The sequence below is a fragment of the Tachysurus vachellii genome, chromosome 6 (genome assembly GCF_030014155.1).
Source record: "Tachysurus vachellii isolate PV-2020 chromosome 6, HZAU_Pvac_v1, whole genome shotgun sequence".
Lineage (NCBI taxonomy): Eukaryota > Metazoa > Chordata > Actinopteri > Siluriformes > Bagridae > Tachysurus > Tachysurus vachellii.
In genome coordinates, this window is record NC_083465.1 from 15,873,301 (window position 1) to 15,885,536 (window position 12,236).

General features: G+C 37.8%; 1 protein-coding gene across 3 annotated transcripts in view; it reads right to left on the reverse strand.

Moving 5' to 3' along the window:
- pax2a (paired box 2a) overlaps positions 1–12,029 on the reverse strand; it is a 28,728-nt gene extending 16,699 nt beyond the window's left edge. For 2 of the 3 annotated variants that reach the window (XM_060872537.1, XM_060872536.1), the window contains exons 1-5: positions 11,481–12,029; positions 9,646–9,811; positions 8,606–8,803; positions 5,177–5,262; positions 4,942–5,061 (exon numbers count right to left, since the gene is read on the reverse strand). In XM_060872537.1, coding sequence (XP_060728520.1) covers positions 4,942–5,061; positions 5,177–5,262; positions 8,606–8,803; positions 9,646–9,811; positions 11,481–11,523 — 613 coding nt within the window. In that variant the 5' untranslated portion in view covers positions 11,524–12,029. Of the gene's footprint in view, positions 1–4,157; positions 4,203–4,941; positions 5,062–5,176; positions 5,263–8,605; positions 8,804–9,645; positions 9,812–11,480 lie in introns of all 3 variants that reach the window. The other variant, XM_060872535.1, reaches the window with a different exon arrangement.
- Between the last annotated feature and the right edge of the window lie 207 nt (positions 12,030–12,236).

Sequence of the window (12,236 nt, forward strand, 5' to 3'; positions counted from 1 at the left end):
CCTTTGTCAGTTGTTTGCTGATTACCCTGTAGTTGTTTCACACTGATCACATTTGGACACTTTTTTGTTTTGACATGGTCTTACATTAGCACTCTGGTGCTATGGGACTGTGGCTCTGTCAGATCAGATAACCAGAGTCCATAAAACACCACTCTCCTGGGCTTCCTCCTCCTCAGGGCCTCATTCAGATAAAATTAGAGTATAAGAAATCTAGGTTTTCCTTATGCTAGAAAAATGACAACAAACCTCTTAAATTACGTCTTGGATACTAGCATTAGAAAAATTATCCTTAGATTTGGGTTATTTTTTATTTCAGAATTGACCTGTTGAGACCAAAAATGTTATTGTAAATTTTATTTACAATAAAATTACAATATATATTCTATTCAATATATAATAAATATTATGTTAAAATACTCTTTAAGGCTACCAATTACAACAGTAGCTCAAAATAGTAGCTCCCCTTTTCTTATTTTATTTTTTTTTATTTTGTATGTAAATGAGAGATAGAGCAGCCAGGGCAAGTGTGACATCCTGTAAACAGAGGGACGTTGTGCCTTCTGCCTTTAACTCCTGCTCACTTCAGATAACATCATGCCTGAGATAGACAGAGAGGGAGAGACTTTTTTGAAAGTAAAAAAAGTAGGTGTGCTCTTGGCCTGGAATTACTGACAATATCGTTTTCCCGGTTTTGATTCGTGTTCATTTTCTATTTCCAGCAGAGATGACATGGCTGATTTGTTCATTACGATTGCTATGTTAAACGACAAAATAATGGTTGCACATTCAGATAATTCTGATTCCTGCAAAACTGTAACTGTGTGAACCAAACACATCCTGCTCGTAAAAAATCTATTTTAGTGGAAACCTAAAAGCACATACAGTAATTCCAGGGAGTAGGAAAAGAGCAGGAGAAAGGAATTGAGCAAAGGGGCAAGTACACCTTCCATGTCAGCTGTACTTAGTTTGAGAAAAAAATCCCCTATTTATGAAGGCCTTGAAGCGGAAAGACTGCACGGCAAATAACTGTATCATAAGAGACAAGAAAGAGAAAGAGAGAGAGTGAGAGATTGCTGCTGCTGCTGCTGGTTGTGGTGCTGGTGGTGGCAGCAGCAGCACAAGCGGGGCTGTTAATTTCCTGTTATGTTGCGGCATGTTTAAAAGCTTTATTAATTCAATTTAGCTGTGCTGAGCAGGCTGGCAGTGGGCTGAGGAATGAGAGTCTTCTCTCTCCCTCTGTCTACCCCTCCTCCCCCTTATTGTCAGAGCGGGTTGCTCCTGTCACCCATATCACACATTTTCTACTGTACTCACACCCAGGCCATCATTTAGCAGATCAGATTCATGTGACGCAACGTTCTGGAACACAATTAATAAACGCATCTTCCTCTCTCTTAACCTCTCACTCACTCTCCCTCTTGCTCTCTTTCCCCCACTCTTGCTCCTTTTAAAACCTGAGTAATGCAGCGCACCATTAATTCTCAGCATCAGTGCCCATAATTGACTTTTCTCTGACATGATTCCTCTTCAAGCGAACCAGCCTGTCCTTAGATGTTTCCATGCTGTAGATTTGTGAGGTGTCATTTTGTGAGCAGGCCGGCAGCAGACGACAGAGCCGGTCTGCTTGAATGCAGATGTATCAGCAGAGCAGGGCATAGACCTTTTGTGTCCTTTGATAAGGAGCCCTGACACCTTCTTCTCTCATGGTTACGCTCTACAGCCTCGCTCAAATCTGGGCTTTCTCTTTCTTACAGAGGCCATCATCGGGATGAGATCGGTGGGATGTTCTTTTTCGATCTAGACAGAGGCCAATCCATTTCTTGGTTTGGATGTATTTCATTTCTATTCCTTTTTTAGAGTAGAATCCATATGGACACAATAGAATCTTACAAGCCATGAAATAGAAGCACAGGCTAAAGCATTCTAGCTGCAGGCCAAACTATTTTAGCATGGGGATTTGAGGTGTGCTGGGGCCGTTCACTCTCAAAGCAGTCCTTGTCAAATGAACAAACGAGCTACAAAAAGAAGTGCTGAAGCTTTCACATGCTTTGACCATGGTTCCATTGACTTTGTGGATGTAATCTCTTTATCTTGTCACATAAATAATCTGCTTTGCCTTTTAAATCACCCAGTTTTAATTTCTCCCTCATAGGTCCACATGCTTGTCCACTCCCACAACAACTTCAACATTCACTTCTATTTTATTTTTTTCTTTTGGTTGGTAATTTATTACAAGGAGCATCAAACATTTAAACTCCCTAACCACCTTGTGTTTACCAGTCTGGTTTTATATTGAGGGAAACGACAGAAGGGCAGCTTGGGTCATAACAACCTCCGTATCTGCCATAACAAGGTCACATTCAACTAACCACTGCTTAGGGTGGGTGGAACATGTAATAATATAAATACATTCCTGAACACTACATGCTAGTAATTAACTTGGTGCACTCGTTTGTCATATCTGGTATAGAGGTATTAATGAATGAGTGAAAAGCCTGAACAGGCTTAATTCCCCCCTTTTGCCATTAATGCATTTGGCACGACAGGCATTCTATTTTCCATAATGAGATACACAAATAAATTTAGCAACGGATTGAGGGACCTGCATAGGCGGCAATATGGTTGAGGCACATTCTCAGTGTGCTGGTATAATTGGTATCACTGCTTGCAGACATATAAACCAATCTTTACAAAGATAGGGCTGCAGCACTCTCCCTCTTCCCCTTTAGGCTATTCCTTTTGTCTTTTCAATAGCTTGTGCATCCGTGATAGAGAAACTGGGATGTTAATTTGTGAATTAATAGCTTTTCTCGGCAGAATTGCAAATTCTCTTAAATGTCACTATGTTCAACGTGCAAGGAACTATTGCCACCAAGGAGCTAATCTAGAGAGTTACCCCCACCTTTCCTCCTTTCCCCCTCTGCACCATGCTTAACATCAGCCATAGCTAGCGAGTCTAACATGCTACTTCTAATTTGCAATAACACATGAAAATGGCAGATTAATGACTCTTATGACACCTATGTCCCTGAAATTCCCCTTATGAAAACCTGGTGTACATAAAGTATGTCACACTACATTATCTCCACAATCCCCTTGTAATGGGGGCTTTTTTAAGGGCAGTGCAAACTGGCGTCTAAATCTGAAAACAAGTGCAATGGCCTGATGCTCAGTAAAATGACCATAATTTCAGCACTATTAAAAGAAAACCCGAAGCGCAAACTTTTTCTGCAAAATCAGCCAGATTTTGTTCCTATTACATTTGGGCTTCATAAAACGTGCTGTTCTACACACGTCCTCCAAAAATCAGATTAACATATTTTCAGTTATGTCATCATCTAATGAAGGCGAGACTTGCGGCACTCAGCCAAATATGGCTCAGGTAGCCCAAGGCTGCTGTGCTGCTATGAAATTGAAACCAAGCACAGACTGTCGAGCAGCCTCCCTGATGTCCCTGTGTGAAATAAGGGCTAAGTTTAAATAACTCACAGCTTTCTGGACAATTGGCACAGAATAAAAAAAAAATACAGCTAAGATGTCTATATTACAGTCTCACAATAACAGGTGTTCAGTGCAACATATCTAAAAACACTACATAGTCTAAAATACAGTAAAACAAGAAATATATAATATCAATCTTGCAGTTATTATATACCTTACGTCTTGTAATGGAAATTATAATTATTAGGATGCTCACTGTTGAGTAGAATATATAATATATATGTAATATTATTAAAGCAAAGAAAGCTTTAAATTGTCAAATGCTCTACATGGTAATTATCCTAATTACCCTGATTCCCCTTCTTCCTCTCTATTTGGCATTAAAAATGAAGAAATATGTAATCAAACTATGACCACTTGCAATTTGAACATTCATACGATGATCTAGTTACTCTCAATCCAACCGTGCAGCAGTGGAGGGAAAACCTCACTACAGCTTCAGCAAACCTTGCAGCAAATGTGATTTGTTACAGACATGTTTTCACAGACTTTATATATATACGATCCAAACTGCTCTCCATAAAGATATCATTAGACATAACTGTGCTCTGTCTTCAGCTGAGACACACATACACACACCCTCACATGGCCACTTGAGCAGAGTCGAGTGGCCCATGATTGAGCAAGCAAAAAAAAGGTGGGCTAACAGAACTTACAATATCCTATTTTCCTCCCATCCAAGTGGTTGCCACTCCAGAGAACTAAAGAGATGGAAACATAAAAGAAGCAAGTAGGCCTGCTTTGATAAATGTTTTAAGAGATCATTTCCAACCACTCCCCCCTCCCTCCCTCAAACTACTCCTGAGTCTGTGTGCTTGTTTGGCGCAGAACCACACTGATCTTTATTCACTAGCCTTCAAAAGCTTTTTTTTTATAGAGCCGATGAGCCATTAGGCCTTAAGCAGTGTGTGCCCTCTCATTTTCAAAGGAGAGAAAATGTTAGTGCAGGTCATGTTCCTTATTTGTTTAACTGGTTTTGTTGACTGTAGTTTGACTACAGTTGTCCATTTTAAGCATCGAACACGGATATCCTGATATGGGGCTTAGTAAAAACCATTTTGTTTATTGGTATCCTTAGAAATTTAAACACTATTAGCAAAATGCTTATACAGTATTGCTTTATTATCGTGACTGCTTTCAACTAATTCGGTTAAAATGTGATGAGTTCACATATATGTGTTTTTCCTCAGCACATTACTTGCACTATCTTGATGGCGCTTGACATACCACATCATTCACATAGCAAAAGGTCTTCAGTTCCACAAACAGATAAATGACACAGTCCAAACTGCCTGCTATTTAAAGTGCTATCAAATAACCACCTTCTTTTCTTGGTGCATATTTTATTTGAAATTGAAGGCAGTCATAGCAAAAAAAATAAAAAAGTAAAAAAGTTTTTGCGTTTTAGTAGAAGCAAAAGAATATAATCCAGTTTCTTACCATCATCGCGTTTTCTCTTTTCGCCGTTGGAGCGAGGGATTCCGAGGATGCCGTTGATGGAGTAGGAGCCCACCGGGTCGTTCGAAGCACTTGATACAGGTGGAGAGGCTGTGCTAGGCACTGGAAAAAGCACAGGATAAAGGTTAAAACTAGGAGACCATTTTTCATCAGAAGGACAATTTTTTACAAAACAAATGCTTCCTCAAATATTTTAAAATGTAAACATCTATATTACCTATAGTGTGTCCTGCTGAGGTGAGGGTAGTTCCTGTCCCGTCTGGAGATGGGTGGAAGGGCTGCTGAACTTTGGTCCTTATTATCCTATTAAAGTAAATAAAATAAGCTTAATATTCTAACAAATGTAGCAATTATGCTGCTCATCAAAACTCATTTTACAGTTTTCAACCTGAATCAACCCGATAAAATTCCTGTTGTCTTAAGCTCTTCCTGTATGGATAGTTGAATCTGTTACAAACAACCAATCCGAAGGCATTAGGGTAAGTCTTGAAATCAATATTTAAGGATGAGTAGGAGCTACTCTAGAGAGACTAGATTCAATCAAACCGGATCCCAGTTTTAGAAATATGATAAAGTCCCGCTAGCTCAAAGGTGTGATATGGGGGAAGGTCTTTATTGCACTTTGGTCTGAATGATCTTGCAAACAAAGCATGAAATCACATCAATTCACCTCAATGATGGGCTTCACTGCCTTGACCTGGCCTCAACTTCAATAATGTCTCACTGTCTCTATCTGTCTCCCACTCTTTTTCTCTCTCTATCAATGTTCCTCAGGCTGTCATCCTCCCCACATCGCTTAACCAGTCTTTTAAAGAAGTCAAGATTGCTTGTAGCCTGACATTACTGACTTGCCCGATCGGACTTTCCCACATTATTCACAAATATCTAGGATTGCAGTGCGGATGAGGCATTATTGATTGGGACTTTGAGATGAAAAGAAAAGTTGTGAATTAATAGTAGATGGGGATAGATGCAAATGGTAGGCTATAAATTATATGTGACAGGAAAGCAATAGTGTCTCATTGCCTCACAAAAGCCTACTGCAACATTTGATGCCTTTAATCTGGGCCACACACTTGTGAGAGAAGGAGCTGCCATCCAGAGTTGCACACACATTTATATTATTTGTTTTCACAGTATAACCCTAAATATATACAGGGATTTGCAATCAGAATTATATATGAGATTTAATTTGATAGGAAATTCAGTCTAAAACAAATTCATCTGATACATAATGCCATATTTTATGTTTATGTGCAGAGGCTATTATGAGCTGAGCTGAGACAAAATTTTACTCAAGTGGAATTATTTTCTTAGTACTTATTTATGTGAGTTGCATAATTTAACTTATGATATATTTGTTCAAGATTCCTTAACCAGTGGTCTGTCCTTTATCAAGAATTACAAAATCAACAAGCATTATAAAAACATGAAAAAATAATCTATCTATATCTAACTATATTTTATTTGAATTTTAACATCTGACCATAACAATGATTTGACCTCACGACTTCAACAAGCTATATAAATTCAAGGCCTTTATTTGGAATCTATGTTACTACTATTGAATATGCAGCCTGAGGAAGTGAATTAATGACATACTGTGGTGCTGAAATTCCCTGTAGAAATATGAAAATATCAATCAATACAAGTGAAAGACACTTAGGATCTGGGGCATGTGCCGGTGCGTCTAGGTTGCAGGGTGGACACTGTGTTCATCCAGTATGTGTCTAATCTTTAATAATTCATGCAGAGAAATTGTGCTTAAAGCTCGGCCATCTTCTAATGTCAACAGAGCAGAGGTCAACTACCTAACCACTCAAAACATGAGGGTTAACTGTCATGTCCTGACTCTGGAGACAAACATGCTTGCTGACACACTACAGTGACACCTGTTTAAAAGGCATGAAGTTTTTAACATGACTAATATTTGAGCTAATCGAAATCCTTCGTTTAATGTCAATCGTGTAGTAGTATTAGACATGAATATTTCATTTGAATAAAGTTAGGATCAACTACTTTGAACGTACAGTATTGAGGTTGATATTAAACGATTGTTCTTGTGGTAATTATTTGCAAACCTCTTTACAACATATTCCTTTACACTGGATATATTACATTTTTTTTGAGTGCTAAAAAAGCTTTGACAAATATAGGAAAATAAAAAAAAATAATTTCATCTAATACAGTAGGATAGTCATATAATAATATAATGGATAGATTTAATTACAGTCTTTAAAAAACGTTTTCAAAGCCAGATAAAGAAATGCTTCTGGTTTGATGTCATTCATTAGCGCAGATTTAGAGTTTACCACATCCGGGTGAAGAACAGTTCAAATCGCCCCTTTTAAGAGGTCACAGTGCATGAAATTGTAATATTTTTTCAGTCACTCTTGCACTCATACATTTTTTCTCGGCAGTATCCAGTGCGGCTCGGTCCATGCTCTCTGTGCAGCTCATTAAAGTGTAATGCTGCTGGCCGCCTCTCTGGAACAGTGCCTCCTAACCAAAGTTCAGCACTAGCGCTCGCAGCAAGGCCTTTCCACACACTTCCACTTTTTTCCCAGCTCACTCGGGATACTTTTTCTTTAGCCAGCCCTTTGTGTTTTAATGAGCAAAAAGTGAATAAGTAGCGAGCGGTTAACGCTGCTGTTAGTTTCTTGGCGAGATTAATATTCATGCGCAAAACGCCCGTGGCTGGTATTTACGCCTAATTCTATTTATTTATATAAATATTCATTTATTTATTTATTTACTTAATAAAACATATACTCCTTCTACTGTACAAATAATATGTACTAAGTCAGCGAAGTTAATCACTAGATCACTAAAAGTAATTTATACATTTTATATATATAATGTGTGTTTGTTTGTATATATATATATATATATATATACATAAACACAATTTGTATATAATTTTCAATTAAATATAGATTTTCTTTTCTAATTATAAATACACAGCCTCATTAATTTTATTGCACAAAAATGCGACAAATTAGTTTGGTATATTTTATTTATTTATTAGTTTGTTGCTAGATTTCCTAACGTGCTGAAATAAGCAGGCGATCCTGCGATCCCGTGGCAGTAATGCGGTATTGAACGAGGGGCCCCGTGTGTTTCCCGACGCCACTGGATCTTTTTACAGCTTATTGATTTGGGTTTAAGCGGGACAGATGTGGCTTTGCCGACGTTTGCCGACTGCCTTTAAATTGCATGCCTGAGACTATCATGAAGAAGAACTCAGCACTGATGAATCTTCCCTAACGGAGTGATTACTTTTCCAGCGCCGTGCCTACAACTACGTTTGTGTATCTGCTAACACCTGTTAATCTGTAGACTTATAGTTTCGCCTATTTTCCCCTGCACGTCCTGCGCTAACGCTTCAATAACAAATAGTTCGGCAAGAAAACATCATCTAGTTGATGCAGTTATGAAATGATGGCACTAATCACTATGCATAATCGATGAGGGAAGATTTCTAAAATGGTTTTTTGTGGCATAATTGCGGCTTTTCTAACAAGCGACATGATGCTGAAAATTATATATAATGTATTAATATATTATATAATATATTTTTATACACACACACACACACACACACACGTATATATATTATATGTATATGGAAATCTATATTTTTTACCTGTTGATGGAGGATACGCTTGGAACCGTGTCGTTGTCACAGACGCCTTCGGCAAGAAGTCGGTCTCTGATCTCCCAGGCGAACATGGTGGGGTTCTGCCGCTTATATTCTGCAATTTTATCCACAACTTTTGGAGTGGCCACTTTTGGTTTGGAACCGCCGATAACTCCAGGTTTAATACTGCCGGTTTCGTAGTATCTGCGAGACAAGAAGGGGAAAAATAGTCGTTAAAGTGTAAGTTGTCTAATACACCTAAACACGCGCGGCTGGTAATTAGTAGTTTTTAATATATCACAATAAGCATACTATATACAATACAAATGATATACAAATCAAATATATCAATACGCTTGTGATGATTTCCTGTAAATGGTCTGAATCAATTGTGGTACCAGTCAGTTGGAGCAATAATTTACGAATGTACATTTGTATGCATTCGTTATGTAATAAAATGCTTTTTATGACTTCAACCTTTTAACATTTTGTTTTGAAATGTATTATTATTATTATTATTATTATTATTATTATTATTATTATTATTATTATTAGTTATTTCATAATTAAAGATGATGGTCCATGCAACCAAAGGTAACAGGATATATAACTCATATTTCACATCGTATCGGACATTCCAAGTGTATAAAGCAAAATACCTCGTGAAATCCTTTGGATAGCTGAAAAAAAATATGTCAGAAATTTCAAAGATACATATGTAAAACGTTCCCAGTAAACATCCCTCAGTAAACCCAAGAGGGAGCAACTTAAAGCAATAATAAACTCGTTACTATTTATAACATAAAAGCATTTCACTGTATGTCGTACTCTGTATGTGTGTGTATGTGACAAATAAAATTTGATTTGATTGTTAACACATCCGCTGGTTGTTGTTGGGATTATGTTGGACTGGGCAATTCTCAGCCTCCTCAAAGTTTGCCTTAAAAGAGGCTGAGGAACAGGCCTAGGTATCTGAGTAAATGGTATAATAACTCAATGGCGCCCTGAAGGTTTGATTTCAGTGGGACTTCTTATTTTTGCCCTACCTGCCGAGAATTTTGCTGACACAGCCATGGCTGACCCGGAGCTGTCTAGAGATGTCACACGGCCTGACCCCTTGGTGTGCCAGCTCCACGATCCTCTGCCGAACCACGTCAGGTAGGGGTCTGCCGTTCACAAACACCCCTCCGAGCTGGTTCACACCCCCATGCCCTATGTGGGAGACAACAGCACACACACACAACAGCGTAACATTACATACATATAGAAGAAACGCTAAATTTTAGCCTACTTCTCACTTTACTCTCACTCTCTCTCTCTCTCTCTCTCTCTCTCTCTCTCTCTCTCTCTCTCTCTCACACACACACACACACACAAACACACACACACACACAACCTCTTTACACACATCCGCACGCGCTCATATATACAGACGAAAATCAGAACCTACGAGCAATTCGTGCAGCGTACTTGAAAATGCAACACAAATTGATCTTTATGTCTACATATACTCACGTTGAGGTTAATCAGAACAAAACAGTTCACGATTAACGCATAGTTGAAATAATTCGTACTTAAACAATTTACATTTTTTCCCCCTTTTTTAGATGGATGAAAATTTTACAGATTAAGTCAAAAATATTAAAAAAATATAACTAGATATTTTTAGCTTATATGTCGTATTCGTACTCAATTCTCGTTTTATTATTATTATTATTATTATTATTATTATTATTATTATTATTATTATTATTATTATAGGCGTTGTTATGCTAGTTTTCTCACTGCATTGGTACCTTTTTTGTATATTAAAATAAATAATCGCATAATGCAGGAATTCATTCAACAAACTGACCTTACAACATTGTTGTCCTTTCTCCAGATCGCACAAAACTGATAAAGATATTTGCTACACTACGCATAACCGAACAACGAGTTAGGTCGTATTTTCCTCTTCTATTCCATTGCAGCCAAACACATGTCGCATAGATTACGTTTCAGGCTGTTTAATTTTCCTTGCACAATTATTGTAAATAATTAAAAAGATCTTTGATAACTCATATTACAACCACAGAAAAGCAACTGCAAAACAAGGATTAATTATTTAAATTGGGCGTTCGTATAAAAAATAAATAAAAATAACCAACTTCTTTATATGACCATATATCTGCTATTAACAATTCTGATTAAACGAAATTCATCTTCATCTTTCTTCATCTTTTTTTATTAGTCGTTTATTGCATTATTCTAACCGTTTCTTACATTTTCTCTTCTCTATGTAATTAAAATAAAATGTAGCATTTTAATTGCATAAATAACATTTGACAGTTAGAATTTAAGAAATATCCAATAAAATCCTAACCCAGTTATATGTTAACGTTTGCTTTACAAATAACACATTTTAATTTACTGAATGCTGTAAACCGTGGGCCTAATTCATATGCTTTATATTATAGTCTATGAAGCCAGTTAAATGCTGAACAAGTTAAACAGTAATTGTTGCTGTGTCTAATTAGTACAAGCTATTTTATTGTGTGGAATTTCATCGACTTTTTGTCCAACTTCATCTACTGCTACTCAATATTGGATAACAGAAGCGCCAATATGGCAGATTATCTCTGGACTATTTTTTGCGCTTTAAGGGAGGTTTGTTAGTTTTGTTACTAACTGTATAAGTAATTCTACTTTTTGATATTTTTTCATACACTTTAACTTATGCACATATAGTAAATAATTTTGTCACTCGTAAATAATTAGCTAAAACGCATACAAAGCCTGCACAAGTTGCACTACACAGTACATAGCAGGAAGCTTTCTGTTTTTTTTATTTTTTTTTTCTTTGTTTTTACAAAGAAATAGCAAAAACAAATCTTATACTTACGGTGCATCGCCGTGAATGGGTCTGCTTTGCAGTGAATATCCATGGGATAGCAAAGGAAGGAAAGATAATCGACTGAGGTCGCCGTCTCGCCTCGATTATGCAGCTTTCAATGCGGGTTAGAAAACTGCTGCTGTCCGTTTAGAGCTTCAGAGCCGGCGGCTCGCTGGAGAACTTCTTCTTCAAGTTATTCTCACTTCAGTTCCTTCAGGGGCAAAACGAGTTGGGATTGCAGATCATGTCCGTCACTTGTCTTAAAAAGCGAACAAAAATCTTTTCGCAGTAATTTGCGCGTAACTGCTCGTTCAGTGGATGCTTCTTGGCCACATATTTTAGAGGAATATTTTTTAGAGTCGCTGCCAATTTGCTTTGCGTCGCTTCCAAGGATCCGTTCTTCAACGTACAGCAGTGTAAAAATTCCCTTCGATATATCAGCAACGCGTTTCTGGTGTTACGAGTCACGCAGGCTATGTGCGGGGATGACACGGAAAAACATGGACACTGCGAGTGTCTCTAGCGGTCCCCCTCTCTGTAAGAATGGGATGTGCCTGTTAGAAGCTTTGGGCTGAGAATGAAAGCCCTCTTCCCGGTGTGTGTGTGTTTCTAAAAGCTGCAGTCCACCGCCCCCCACCTTCCTCCTCCTCCACCTTCTCCTCCTCCCCATATCCCCCCTCGCATAGAGATGGATGACTTGTCAGACAAAGGCAATAGATTCCAACACTTTGTGATTCGCCAACGCAAAAAAGCCGAAGCCCAAAT